The 15,414-nt window shown below is 45.1% G+C and overlaps 1 protein-coding gene across 1 annotated transcript; it reads right to left on the reverse strand.

Moving 5' to 3' along the window:
• Nucleotides 1-6,663: 6,663 nt before the first annotated feature.
• On the reverse strand, nucleotides 6,664-7,483 carry LOC124652039 (outer envelope pore protein 16-2, chloroplastic-like). The gene is made up of 4 exons (XM_047191062.1): nucleotides 7,243-7,483; nucleotides 7,085-7,150; nucleotides 6,927-6,994; nucleotides 6,664-6,807 (listed from the first exon to the last, which is right to left on the reverse strand). Exons 1-4 carry the CDS (start codon nucleotides 7,481-7,483, stop codon nucleotides 6,664-6,666), a joined length of 519 nt encoding a protein of 172 aa, XP_047047018.1.
• Nucleotides 7,484-15,414: the final 7,931 nt, after the last annotated feature.

Here is a 15,414-nt window from a genome sequence, read left to right on the forward strand (position 1 = left end):
ACTAGCATGCATAATGTGCTAGTCCCTAATATTGCAAAAAGAGCAGGAAAGAGGGTGCCCAACCCACTAAATATAAAATAAACAAATAATCAAATAAATCTCCTAACACTATGGGCTTGAGAAATCATGAACTTAGTTTATCCAAACAAAGGAGAAGAGGAACTTTATTGTTCTCTCTATGGGAGCCACTCTTGAAGCCATTAAATATGAAAGGATGATAGACCATTTGATACCAGTCGTTGACATAGACATACATATGTCTCAAAATACATTTTCAACACCTCTATTTTATTCAAAATAAAAAGCTCTAGCACATGAGTAATCTTGCTTCCCTCTGCGAAGGGCCTTTCTTTTATTTTTTATTTTTAGTCTTCATCTTCTAACTTTATGCATCAATTAATAGAGAATAGTTGTCATTCTGAGTATAATGTGCATAGTCCCAAAATCTATTATTGATTGATTAATAATTATATTATTTTTTGTTCTCAAATTATTTGTATCTAGTCACCCTTTTGAACTTTAAAGGTGTCCTGACATTTATGTTTTGCTATTCCATGAAGGACAAGCTGAATACCGCTTTGCTATGTTTTCTCTATCCTAAAAAAACAAACAGTTGCTTTCAGTGCACTATTATTCATGATATTTTGTTTGAGTTATTTCTCATGTTGTAACATAGTTGCTAAGTTCTATTGTTAGAATTATATCTATCATGCCTATGTTTAGAGTACTTTGATCTCATCTTACAATACTTTTACAATAACTTGATCAAGATTGTGTTGGCTTCGTGTCACCTCAAAAACTAATTTTGTTATCACTTACCTACTCGAGGACGAGCAGGAGTTAAGCTTGGGCATGCAGATACGTAGCAAACGTATCTATAATTTTGATGCTCCATGCTTGTTTTACACAAACTTCTATATGTTTTGTTTACACTTCGTGGCATTTTTATGCATTTTCTGGAACTAACCTATTAACAAGATGCCACAGTGCCAGTTTCTGTTTTCTGCTATTTTTGTGTTTCAGAAAAGTTGTACAGGAAATATTCTCGGAATTGAAAGAAACAAAAGCCGAAGTTCGTATTTTACTGTCATGAAGACAAAGTCCAAAGGAGAGACGGAGAAGATCCAGGAGGCGGCCAAGCTATGCCTAGGCGCCGGCCACACCCTGGTCGCACCTAGGGGTGGTGTGGGCCCCTCGGGCGTCCATCGACCTCGCCCTTTCGCCTATATTCACATCCTCGGGAAAAACCTAAACACCTAACCCTCCATCCACGAAAAGTTCCGTAGCCGCCGCCATTGTCGACCCTAGTTCGGGAGGGTTATGAAGCTCTTCCCGGCACCCTGCCGGAGAGGGAGATCATCACCGGAGGCCTCTTCATCACCATGCCCGCTTCCGAAGTGATGCGTGAGTAGTTCATCTCTCGGACTACGGTCCATAGCAAGTAGCTAGATGGTTGTCTTCTACTCATTATGCTTCTATGGACGAGAACATGACTCGGTTGGCACCAAGGATAAGATCTCTTATGGGTAAAGCAACACACCTCTGCGAGTGTAATGAATCGTGACCTGTCACTCCTCGTTCCGGGATTTGGAACTGCAAACGCTGCCGGAAAGGAACTCCATGAAGTTCTAGTAAACCGGTGAAGGCTGACGGACATAGTTCTTCTGAATAAAAGCAACCTTTTGAAGAAATGGTTATGAAAACCTGCATTGGTATTAGACTTTATGGTCTAATGCTGTAGCTAGTGCATTAAACACCTCTTTCCTATAATGAACTTGTTGAGTACGCTCGTACTCATCCCACTCTTAAATCCCCTGCTTAGATATGGAGGCCACGATGGAGGATCTACAGTGCAACTCGAAGGCCGAGGAGTCAACAACTACTTCAAGAAACAGGACCCTGTCAGAGGAGTCAGATACCACATCCAACAAGGAGAAAACCTAGTTTAGCCATAGAAGGGAACTAGCTTCCTAAACCTAGCTCCTATTTAGCTAGAATCTATTCATAGCCTCTATAGCTAGTTAAATACTCTACAAATAGAGTTCGTGATAAGATTAGACTACGAGTCGTTCTTCTGGGAGTTTATTTGCAGTTTTACCTCATTGTAAAGTAGGAGGTCTGTGATGATCTTATGTAAAGAGTCAATGTTGTAATTCTATAGACATGCCTTGGACCCGCATATGTTTCTGTTGTACCACTCTGAGCGATATAATACTAGTGGAACTGTGTTTCATTGGTGTTATATCAGACTTGCATACTACACCATGCAGTGGTATGCCGGGTCACCACAAGTTCATCTCTGGACTATGGGTCCATAGCATTAGCTAGATGGTTATCTTCTCCTCATTATGCTTCATGTTTAGATCTTGTGAGCTGCCTATCATGATCAAGATCATCTTTATGTAATGCTACATGTTGTGTTTCTTTGGGATTCGATGAACATTGAATATTATGGTTGAGATTGATTATAGACTTCTTATATGTTATTTGTGATCTTGCATGCTCTCCGTTGCTAGTAGATGCGCTGGCCAAGTATGTGCTTGTGACTCTAAGAGGGAGCATTTAAGCTTGATAGTGGGTTCATGCCTCTAATAATCTGACAGAGTGATAATAACTTCTAAGGTTGTAGATGTGATGTTGCTAATAGGGAGAAAACAACAATGCTTTATCCAAGGATAATTCTATTGTTTACTTTACATACTTTACTTCATGCAATAATCTGTTGCTTGCAACTTAATACTGAAAGGGGCGCGGATGCTAACCTGAAGGTGGATTATTAGTCATACATGCAGTTGGATTACGGTCTATGAATCTTGTTGTAATGCCCAAATGAATCTCATAGTAATCATCTTGTCATGTATGGTCTTTATTCTGTCAATTTCCCAGCTGTAATTTGTTTACCCAGCATGATTTATCTTTATGGAGAGACACCTCTAGTGACCTATGGACCCCGGTCCTTTCTTTTACACTGCAAATACATGTTGTTTTTATTGCCAACTCCCACGGCAACTGCAAGCACTGTTCTCTTTATTTCACTGCAAACAAATATCTCTTTCCACACTATATGTTTAATCCTTTGTTTTCAGCAAAACCGGTGAGATTGACAACCTCAATGTAAGTTGGGGCAAAGTATTTTGGTTGTGTTGTGTGCAGGTTCCACGTTGTTGCTGACACCGGTAGTGAGCCCTGCCGAAGTCAGCCAGCAACACCTTCAGAAGTGTTTTCTTTCTCCTACTGGTCGATTAAACCTCGGTTTCTTACTGAGAGAAAACAGCTGCTGTGCTCATCATACCTTCCTATTGGGGTTTCCCAACTGCGTGCTCTGCACAACATCAAGTTCCTCACCTGTAAATAGCTATGCCAGGTGTAAATGCTTTTTGGATATTTTTGTTTTGCTTTGATTTGTTCGATTATTGGCAAGAGTTTGGTTCCGAGGGTGTCCTCCGCAGCTCCTGTGGCTTCAACTGTTGCGATTGTTGGTAATCAGCATATTCTTGATCAAGATGATGTGGTTGATGATGGTTTTGGATGCATGAAGTGTGGAAAAATCATGATGTCAGTGTTTGTCACGAACAGAGGCCCATGGGAATATCTAGTTCCTTTATTTGGTAGCTCTGGTTTAATTTGATCTGGGTTTTTTATGTGACCCCTAATGTTTAATCCGATGTGTAACCGCTTAAGCATGTGAACTATGCTCAAGTAATAATAAACCGTGGCGAGGTTACTTCCAGGGACATAGAACATGAATTTCAGGTCTAGGCTAATTCGATGAATATAAAATGGAGGTTCTATGTGGATATCTTCTCTGAATATCGGTTTATGACCATATTCCCAAATGCCGAGTGCGTTAGAGCTGGCTCATTTTGTAAAGTTTTTCATGAAAAATGTGACTAGTGCTATTACTAAATTTAAGAAGTGGTCTAGTGACATCGAGCCCTTTGCTTTCTTGGTTGAGGCTTGGTTCAGTATCAAAGGTATTCCATTGAAGTATAGAAATATATCCAATGCTTTCTATGTTGCTAGCATGTTTTTTGGCACTTGAAAAAAACTGTTTGATAAATTTTGCCTACATCAAAATCAATATTGGCTGTGAGGATGCTACCTTTTTCAAAATTCTAGGATTGATGCTATTAAGAAAGGCTTTTATGAATTTAAGTTTACTAGAGAGTTGTCTGAGCCAAATACCAATGTTGCAAGCTTCTATAACTGCTGGTAATTTTGAGCGTGGTGGCCATTAGAACTATTCCAAAAGGCAAAGATCTGATGGTGGTACGTGCAGTTGTAGGTGACAGATCTGAATTTAGATCAGCTCTAGGCCTCCAGCTATAGTCAATGGAAATACTGGTGGGAATCAACACAACCAACACTCGGTTGGTATTGGGGAGGGTCAAACAATTCTTGCTGATACTGGTAAAGACAAAAAAGTTGTGTCCAATTTTGTACATTACTCATTTTACACTAGCGTGGTATTTTTTCCGGTAAGAATGCAACCTTACTTGGACGGGATGAATAATGATTTAGTTGGGCCTAGCAATAATGTTGTTGATATTAGTTTCCTACCTCATGTTGCTACTGCTCTGCATCTGCAGGATGTCTGCATGGAGGTAGTATATGCACTTGCTCCAGATAATTTTGGTGATGAGGAGGCCCCAATCATTCATGGCGTTGAACCTAGGTTTAGAGAATTTGAAAAAATCGCAAAAAGTGCAAGCCATAGAGACCTTATGTATCAGAAAACGTATAAATAGACGATGGATCCTATGATTGAGGAGGCTGATGGTGCCATTGCAGATCAAGGTGAAGGAGATCCTAAAGAAAGGGCAAACTATGGCAATAGTGACATAGATAGTGATGTCGGCACGAATATTGTTGATGATTCTAGGAATTTTATCTAACATGAAATTTTAGGTATTGTTGCTCCATCCCTGGAACATAAACACAGTGATATTGTAATGCTTGTTACTAGATCACAGCTTGAAGTTGAATGCACTCAAGAAAATAATGAAGTGCTTGCTTATCAAGTTGCTGAAGATGTTGTGATAGGCGAGAGGAAGGCAGAGGCTGATTCTGAGATGTAGATTCCAAAAACCAGCTCCAAGACTGAGCAAAGAATCCAGCCGAAGCTAGGGACCTGATAGGTAGTAATCTAAACTCGTATGACTTGTTTGCTCTCTTAGATAATGATGACGTTCATAGTAGGATCTTAAAAACGGATGTCGATTGGAAGAGTAGTTTTGGCACACGAAAGCGTATACCCAGTTTTTAATATCAATTTTAAAGGCAATTTAAAGTTTTAAATTTTTTGAATAAAAATTTGCATGTACGTCTCTTGACATAGTATGTGTTCGTGTGTCATGCGAAAAAAGAAAAAAATTGTTGATTACATTTTTTATATTTTGCAATTTTGTTGATCAGATTTTTTATATTTTACACAGAACATAAAAAATATCAGTTTCTGAACACATAATGTTAACATATATGCGTCAACATTTTTTTCAGATTTTTTGTTATTTTTAAAGATTTTATCGGGTAGCAGGAGCATATGCTTTCATGTTAAAATAGTGGATTTTCGGTGATGATCCTGCTACTTTCGCTCATGATAAATCAATTGCACTATTAAAGGTGAAAAAATAATTATTCTGATATACAAAATATGCATTCCAATGAATTTTGTCTTTGGCTAATGAATGCTGGTTCTTGATATTAGTTCCTCTTGTCTAAAGGATATTCCTCAGTCCTCACAAGGCGATAACTAGAAGCTGATGACAACCCTGGATGCCCAAGTTGTCGAGGTCTGAGGAATTTTTTCTAGAAACGCTGACAGTTTGGAGTGGATTTTTAGCTGGAGTTACACATAGCTCGTTTTTTTAAAATTCATAAATAATATTTTAAAGTTTCCAAAAAAAATTGAAAAATTCTTGATATGAAAAATGTTTTAAAATTTCAACTAAAAATACATTATATTGTGGGGTGCACAAAAATGACAAACGCGCACAAGATTTTTTAAAATATATATTTTTGGGGTTTTGTAGTAAGACGAAAACAAAAATTATGAGAAGTATGAGAAGCTTTTTTGAGAATTATATCTTCTAGACAAGTCATACAAATTATTATTTTTTGGACATAGAATGTCTAGACGTATCCTATAATTTGTTTTTCATATTTTTCATATTTTTTGAGCAGCGGGGAATGCATTTCCGCAGCGACCCCCCTTCTTTACTTCGGAAAGTGATTCGTGTTGTCTGATGGTAATGAGTGGATCTCTTGAAATAAAAATGCTAATGAGTGGATCTTCAAAAAAAAAATGCTAATGAGTGGATATCTTGAAACAAAAATCTACGAATTGTTCTTGCCAGAAAAGAACTAGTATGAATTATTCTGGACCAGCCCAGCAAGCATACCACGTTATATCCACGAATGCTTTAAACAAGTCATAAGAACTTCGGAAGGATATATTGGGATATCAAACTAATCCGCATTCTGGAGTGTCACAGGACACATAAAGGAAAGGCAACATTACATTGGAAATTTCAAATCGCTTTAGTCCGCGAACTACTAGCGGACGAGGCGCAAACTGAACTGTAGAGGTACAGCAAGGAAACATATTTTTCGTAGCTCCACCAGCTAAAACCTTGCTCTAAATTCTTAAACACGGTATGCGGCTCAGAATATGCCGGAGAGCATGGTCGCCGCGCTCGAGAGCGCCGCTCCCGTGATGGCGAAGTGGACGACGTGGTCGGCGTGCCCGGTGTCCCCGGTGAGCGCCACCGCCGCTCCGGCGAGCGCTCCTGCAATGGCGCTGTTCTTCTGCAGAAATGGACAGATGCAGATTAGGAAGCAGTTGCGTGCAGAAAATAAATGATTCTGAATCCGATCTGAGTTATGCAAAGGAACAGCAGGTGGATAGATTGAAGAAAGGCACCAACCCAGTCATGGCATCCTCTGGCCTCCCTCAGGCCGTACGTTACCCCAGAGTACACTCCGGCCGCCAGTCCTGTCACAAGAACAAGGTCAGATCGATCTTCTTGTTTGAAGCACACGACAAGATGCTAAAACGATTTTTGCTCTAGGATTTGCTACTCACCCCACTGAATGGCCTCCTTGCCGGCCGATTTCACGACCGCATCGAGCGACTTCTGGCCATCATCCCCTGCGGAAGAAGCCAATGCCGTCAGCTCAGTCTTAACACAAACATGCGTGAAGAATCATTTGAATGATGGAACAGTAAGAGAGCATTATTACCTCTGGCGCTGGAGAAATGGGTGTTCCTCTTGACGTTGTCCAGCCCGGTGTTGTCTCCTCCGAGGCCTTCGACGGTGACGAAGTAGGCCTCCTTGGAGACGGCCCGGGCGGCGCCGACCCCGGCGGCGCGGATGAAGCTGTCGGTGACGCGGTTGAGGAGCGGGTGGCCGAGGTCCAGGAGCGGGCGCCGGTCCATGCTCGCCACCTCCTCCTTGAGCGTCCGCGCGTCCAGCCTGCTCATCTCGATCCCTCCTTCGTTCTGCTTGCTCGCCGTGGTTGTGGAATCAGTACTAGTGACCTCTGGACAGAAGAAGAAGAAGAAGAACAGCACAAGTACCTGGAGAAGCGGCGAGCGGCATCGGTGTTTATGGGCAGAGCGGGGGAGGTCCGCCGCCCGTGGGGGAGCGTAACACGTGCCGCGGCCGGCGCGGCAACGTGTCCACAGTCGTGGCGTGTCATGGCGGCAGGCGGCAGAGCCTTCCTGAATCTTCTGCATGCGCGTAGAGGGGCGCGTGGCGGTAGAGAACGAACGAGGCGACGGAGGCTCGATTCGTCTAACTCAAAAGAAAAAAAAAGCAATCAGATTTTGTTGGGTTTCGGTAGCGTTTTTTGTTATGCGGCTTCAAGCGTGCACGTGAGCTGATGCAAAATATAAAAAACTGAATATCATCCATCTTTCTATATTCCAAAGTTAGAGGGTGCTTTTATTTTGTTCCTATAATTTTAAAAAATATCTTCTCTATTTGCTGCAGTTAATTTGCAGTAAAATATTTTAATCCACCAAAAAAGATAAAAAAAACATATATTTTAGAGGTCACCTCAATTTTTATTTTAACACCACTTGCAGTTGTTAAGATTGGATCGATGGGCAAACAGCGCTTGACTCTGGTGGTTAGATCTCTTGTGGTGGAACCATCTCGATCCAGGTTCAAGTCCTAGACTTGGTATGGGTGTTTGCATTTACCTAAATTTATTTCACGATTTATCCGGCGCTATGCTTTGACTTAGCATGGGTGTTTGCATTTACCTGGATTTATTCTAGGATTTATCCGGCGCTATGCTTTCAGTGGTAGGTGACGTGCCCGTCAACAGCGAGGCGCTAGTGGTGACTTCGTCAACCTCAAGATATGCCGGCTCAGTCCCTCGGATGTGCTCATAGGGGTAAGGTGTGCGTGTGTTCATAGGGGTGTTTGTACATGTGTGTTTGTGAGCGTCTGCGTTGTACTGTGTTCTCAAAAAAAGAGATTGGATCGATGGTGATGTCGTTTTTTTTGGCTTGACGCCGATGGGAAAATGGGCTCCTCACTAAGGTAATTTGTGCCATTGCAAATGAGCTTATGCATCCAAACCAATGAGTACATGGAGGCTCTTGATCTTTGTGCTTTGCCCTTGACTTTGTCGTGAATCACACGGTCAGTCAATTTATCCCAAGCACCCTATGCTGACTCTGCAAATGCTAGCTCTTGAAGATGCCAGGGTATTGGTTTGTTGTAGACCCGACAGGTGTGGTAGAATAACACACGCTGACGCTCTAAGCTCCGATAACATGTACTTATTTGGTTTCATGAATCGGGTCGGCGAGTGGTTCTCCTTCATCGGCGAGCAGGCAAACCTTCCTGGCTCAGCCACAATGACTTGCCATGACTCTTCGACAACCAAGGCTATGTCGGCATGTTCTCCATACCGGTCAACAGGTACATGCATTCGCCAATAGACTCCTGCTCACCAATTACTATACCGCTCGGGTGCAGCCGCCGACACCATGCTCAAGGTGTCCCTTAGGTTCTTCATCCTGACCATCAGCGATTCCGAGCACTTCTCTTGCAACTAAGCGGCGATCTCACCGGCCATCAACACCCACATCGTTAACGATCCCGACAAACCTAGTTTGCCTCACATTGAAATGGGTTAGGATCTCCTATGTGCTCCTTTTAGACCATTTAATGCTTAAATTGACATGTTGTTGGCTGATATATAACCCTTGCTTTGTGGCACTTGATCTAGTTGTACCCAAGGGCTTGGGGTGAAACTAGAAGCCACGACCCTTCAATGCAGTGTTTATGTTTTAGTAGGGAAGGGGATGTCGGCCCTCCTCCCACTTGCTGAGGTGGGCTCTTGGACTGGACATAGAATGACACTTTAAATAACATGATCTTTTATGCTGGAATTAAATTTTAAAAATTGAAAGTTTATGTACTTAGTTTGTTACTATGGCCCTTGTGTGTCCATTTCATGCAAAAAATCAACTTGTATATTTCCCCAATAAAAAAGACAAAGTTTGCTGCTCTAAACAAGCAATAAATTTGGCACTCAACTTCATGTCGCAATATTTTTGTCTTCTCCACAAAATTTCCAAACAACCAACTGGCAAGAACATATACCTGTTTAAAATTGTACACCTTTTTGGAATTCATAAAATTATATTTCCCGGACGCATGAGCATATGCTCTATGGAGCCGAATTACAATTTGCTTTCCATCAATGAAGTTTTGCAAATGTTTACTTTTCATTCTAAAACTTCTCTATTGTACAAAACAAACCTTGAAATTTTGGAAAAGTTCACATCTCATCTAACCACTGAAAAACACTTGGTAGAAAAACGAGTGGCACAAAAATCCATGAGTAAGACCCAGCTGAAACCGAATATGGATAGAGAGATTCCACCTCATTGAATTCCCCTCCTTTTTGACAAAATCTACATTAGAACCCTAAATTAATCCCCAAAAAAAATGCCCATGTCATCTCACTCTACTACATCCAACTAGTGCCTAGACTGCTCCGCTCATCCATGTTTACCCCAAGCTCATCCATCACATTCTCTATTGCACTCGCCCACATCCACAACACTCATCAATATTTTACAGCTTACCGGACCGATGTCAAACTCATCGCCATCTTTACGCTCGCTTAGGGTCCTAGTGTCGCATTTTCAGAGGAATCCCATGATTGATTCATGCCAGGATGCTCTTTGCTTCAAGGGGAAGGCGCAACTAGGCTATGAGCTTGAAGAGATCAATATGTTGAGGCGGTGCTAGGAACCATGTCAGTTCTATGTAAAGGGGTGGGATGGTGAGGTGGTGCTTGGTAGTACATGCAACACTATGTGGTGGTGCTAGGGCAGGTGGGGCGTGACTGCTAGGGCATGGTAGCAGAGAATTGTATTCAAGTATATTGAGAAGGGGAGAGAGAGAGACATAGCACCATTCGGGTGAGAGATTTTTGTTGGGAACGAAATATGGGATTTTCTAAAATGTTTTGGATTTTTTTTTGAACAATAGCTTTTTTAGATTTAAAGTAAACTCTCACAAGAGTTTAAGGATGAAAAGTAGACTTTCTTTAGAATTAAAATGGACACTTAACTTTTAAAGAGCTCACGCATTTTGTAAACACCTCACCACCCGAATCTCAAGGCGTGTAGGCAACCACTCACCATGATATCCCTGCCTCCCATAATTTAATATGTTACTACAATTATATTATGGGACAGAAAGATAGTAAAATTTTAAGTCTAAAAAACATGGAAAAGGTATAACAACATGTGTGAGCACCTTGTTCCCTATGAACCGGCGCGCCATAGAAAATGCTCTTTCCAACATATTAATTGCTGTCAGGCGCCTTCTAAGACCTGCTACCCCCATGCTCATGATTTTCCTTTAAACACAAGCCATGACAGCTTCTTAATTGTGTGATTTTAGCTAGTTCCGCCCCCTTATACTAAGATTGCCCCCTTATATTTCATTCCTAGCTCCGTCCCTGGTAACGGTTGACTACTTTCATGGACCATGACCACACATTTGCCATTCGCAAAGGGCTTGATCTTTTCTCTAGATCATAGTTTTTTTTTTTTGTAGATTGTACATACTTCCAGGAATTCCACTAAATGTGGAACGTAAGTTTGTGTTGAGGGGAAAATAAAGGACATAACAAATTATTATGTTTGTTGGTACGTCTTAAGGATGCTATTGGTAGCACAATATTTTTGATGTTTTCTAGGAATATTCCGGTTCAAAAAATTAAAACAATCTAAAACACTTTAAGGTGTTTGGTTCTGACAAATGTTACAGTTTTGAAAATCATGGTACGTCTTATACCAATTTTTTTTATTTAAAAACCTGTTTTTGCCCTCTTTTTTCTAAAAGTAAGAGATGGAAACAATTGCCCTACTAAAATACCGTGGTTTATGAAAAGTGTACATGCACTAAATACTATTGTGTCTCAAAATAATTTGGCTTTGGAAAACCCTAGCTACCATAAAGCTTGATGTAGAGACCGAGATCATCCTTCTTTGAAAAAACAGAGTGTAAACTATCAACAATTTCTTTTTTCAGAATTCGATGGTATTTTATTCCTCGATAATCTTTAGAGGAATACATATACCGTCGGGAGGCTAACCTAGCCAAACATGACGTCTAACATTTAAAGGACCGATGGAGTATATAGGAACATCTCCACTCGTCCCAGAAAGAGCCAAAAAGACCAAAATGGGGATGCGTGTGAGAGAAAGTGTCCAATCGAGCCCCCTATAAACATCTTTTACGCCGGAGCAAATTTTCTTTATCCGATGCCGCTGGGCCAACCCCAGCCCAATGAAAACAGGCCACACGTCCTACAAGACTACTAAAAAAACTAAAATGAGGGTTATGACTAGGTTTATGGTCCCCCTATATGACTAGGTTTATGGTCCCCCTATAATTAAAAAGTTGCTGACTAGATTTAAATCAATCAACAATCATGCCTGCACTAGATTTTGCAGGCCGTGTTTCTTTTCTTCACCCGTTTATTCATTCATGATCATGATCATCATAATTTTTACATCTTTGTAAAGGCTGCAGGCCGTGTTACATTGTAGGGAGTATTTTAGTAGGCCCTTTATGGGCCGTACTGGACTAGGCGCCCCTGGTCTGCTCCGGGCTTCACGAGCTACAGCCGCCGTCCGATGGAGAAACTTGTCATCATCCGTGCCGCACGAACGGTCCGTCTCCGAAGCCTTCTTCCCTCTCTTCTCCTCGCTGACCGCCGAGCCCGTGGCCGGCGACTCCATTCCCTCACACGCGCCGCGCCAAGCCCTGGACAACTAGCCGCGATGAACCTGGTACAGCGTCCCGTCTACGTCCTTCGGCCGCGGCGCCCGACTATAACTACCCGCAGCCCCCAGCTCGCACGACCACCAGAACACAAGGGGTACGATCGCGAGAGGGGGCAGGAGGGACGCCGCCGGAGTGAGGGAAGCTGCGCCGATCGAGATCCGCTTCCCAGAAATCCACCGCATTTCTCCTGGCTGACAGAGCTCCTCGCCGAGCTGCCCACTCACGAGGTGGGTTTCCGGTCGCTGCTCTGGGTTCGTAATTTCGGTTCCGGATCGGTGTTGGCCGCCGGTGGTGAATCTCTCGGGTTTCCGTCAGTAATTCCGTCGGACGGTGCCTCTGCTTTGGGAATTCGGGTGGTTTCGTGCTTCTCCTTCAGTTGATCGTCTGCGATTGCTTCGATTCCCTTCTAACGCGTTTCCTGCAATCTCGTTTCAGCGATCAGGCCCTAGCGGTTCCTGAGCAGTCCAACCGCGCCCACACTACCCCGATATCTTCTCGCGAGACAGGGATTTGAGCCTCGAGGTAAAATCCCATGCCATTTCCCGGCACTATCTGATCAAATGCTGCAGAGGTGTTTGTGCAAATGCTCCAATGGAACAACAATTTGTGAGCCCAGTCTGTGTTTGCTGAATCTATCGTGTCACTGTGTGCTTAGCTCTCCTGTGACCTTGCATCATTCATATATAACTACTATATTAAACCTTAACAAACATCTTTTTTTTCCTAATTTTAGATTTTTTTTTTGGGATTAACTGCAGCTGATACGTATGCCAATCTATAGTTCATTTCCGTAGTGATTTTTCTGTGTGCAATTTTGGTGCCCTCTAGAAAATTCTGGGGTTTCTTTATTGTATTTAGTTGGTTTACTACTTGGGTGGCTATAGCAGCATATTTGCCACGTGGTTGTAGCACCGCTTTACCTATCTCTCTCCCTGCGCGTGGCGTTTCTGGATGGTTCCAGATGTCCCCAACCGGATTTCCTTCTCCTCTCTCCACCTATCATCACGGTATCCACATGCCTCCACCGCCTGAGCTTCTGCTCCGCTGATTCCCCTGACCCAAGCGCTTCCTACCGCCGCTGGCCTGGCTCCCTTCGCCGTCAGTCGAAGCATCTCCTCCCCGCTTCATCCCCCCGACCCTAGAGGCACCACCTGCGCACCAGACGGAGGAGGCCAGCAGCCAGCCTTCCTCTTCGCCGTGCTCGCACTCTCCCTCCGCGCCCGTCTCCTCCTCCTCCTCCCCCGATCCTCCCGCAGCACCCAGGAGGACAACGCGCCCCTCATCGCAAAGCCATCGCCGGCGGCGGTGCACTGCCGTGGGAGGAGGAGCTTCAGGCACCGGCCGATTGCGGGGTAGACTTCCTGCCGCCGCTCGACTACGAGGAGCCGCCGCCGGCGCACGTCGGTGTCGTGGATGTCGACGGCGGAGGTCCGCCCTGGCAAGGTCGCCACCGCTGACTTCAAGCCAGCAGGGGCAGCGGTTCTCCGGCGTCGCAGTGCGTATGGACGGTACGCCCATGGAGCCGGCCCCTCTGATGGTACCCGCGGCGGCGGGTTCTTGGGCGTCACCTCGTGTCGGTTGGAGCCTCGCCAAGGGGTGCCGCCGTCGCCGGGAGGAGGCCGTCAAGCGCCGCCGTGCCACCACGCGGCCGCGTCGCGGGGAGTCCAAGCTGCTGGGAGTAGCAGCGTCGCCGACGACCACCGTGTGCCTCGCACTCGGAAGAAGTATCCGCCGGTTCGTCGGGGTCCTTGATATCGATGCCGCTACATGCGTGGGACTGCTTGGGAGATCGGGGTCATCTTCCGCGGCCTTGCTAAACCCTGTCTCAAATCGTCTTCTGCCCTTCTCAGCGGATTTGGACAGGACAACAGCGGCGGGACAACCTCCACAGCCGCATGTTAGGTTGATCTCCACCACGTACGAGCCCAACGGCTCGACGTGCCTTTGACCGCGCCCTGATCGGGGGCGCCCAACCGTTCGCTGGTTGGTGGGCCCCTGTCGCCTGTGCTATAAATACAGTGGTGGGGGCGGTGGCACAGATCACGAGGTTGATCGGGAGTGCCACTCGCCCCACCAACACACCCACCGATCTGGGTTCAGCACTGTGCCGACGGGATGCTCCATCACCGCCGCCACTACCTCACCCACACCACCGCCGTCGTCACCATGTCCAGGTCGGCGAGCTCCACCTCCAATTAAGAAGGTAAACCTCACAGACCAACAGTACATCTCTCTCCCGGCTAAGATCTGCACCTAGTCGATCCAGCAAAGTTAACATTGGTATCAGAGCCTGCTAGTGTTGTAGATCTCATGTAGTTAACATTGGTATCAGAGCCTGCTAGTGTTGTAGATCTCATGTTTTCGGGTAGAAATGTTTATAGAAACCCTAGATCGATTTCAAATTCCCCACAGTAAACGAGAGGGAAAAGAAATCCACCACCGGCCGCGGCCCTTGGGCTGGCCGGCAAAAATGCAGTAGACCCTAACCCTTCTCGTAACAAGAAACAGAAGAAGAAGGGAAAGGGGAAAGTTTCTCACCTCCCTACCTCGGATGAACGGCAAGAGCCGAATGAGAGTACCCCTCCCGGGGGCAAAGAACAACCCACCGGCTGCTGCTTCTGTAAGTGAGCGGCCGCCGGCAAAGAAAGGTACCGCCTCTGCACCGCTTGACGGCGGTGCGCCCACCGCTCGGGTGGAAGCACACACCGGCAAGAGGAGCAGGGGGGCGCCGCCGCGCGTCTCCGCCGTGATCTTCTCTCCACGGTGGCCGTCGGGTCCGGGTGGTGAAAAAGAAAAGAGAAAGGAATGGAAAGAAACGGAAAGTGGCGGGAGAGCCCCGCCGTCGCCGGCGGGCCGCCGGGTGGAGCGCGAGCGCGAGAGGCTGCCTCCCCAAGCCGCCAGAGAATGGAAAAGAAAGAGGGGATGAAGGAGCTCCGCGCGCTGCTCGTCGCCGGGCAGAGCAGCCGGGCGGAGCCGCCGCCAGAGATAGAGGCTGAGAGCTCGGTGCGGGGAAAATGGGGCTAGGGTTAGGGTTCCCCACGAACCGACACCCTCTTATACCCCCTATCGGCGCGGACGGCCGTCC

Source organism: Lolium rigidum, chromosome 5, assembly GCF_022539505.1.
Source record: "Lolium rigidum isolate FL_2022 chromosome 5, APGP_CSIRO_Lrig_0.1, whole genome shotgun sequence".
Lineage (NCBI taxonomy): Eukaryota > Viridiplantae > Streptophyta > Magnoliopsida > Poales > Poaceae > Lolium > Lolium rigidum.

Coding starts and splice junctions, on each gene's coding strand:
- LOC124652039 (XM_047191062.1), bottom strand. CDS start 7,483: ATGAGCAGGCTGGACGCGCGGACGCTCAAGGAGGAGGTGGCGAGCATG. Junction 6,995..7,084: donor CAAGGAGGCCATTCAGTGGG/GTGAGTAGCAAA, acceptor TTCTTGTGACAG/GACTGGCGGCCGGAGTGTAC. Junction 6,808..6,926: donor CCAGAGGATGCCATGACTGG/GTTGGTGCCTTT, acceptor CCATTTCTGCAG/AAGAACAGCGCCATTGCAGG.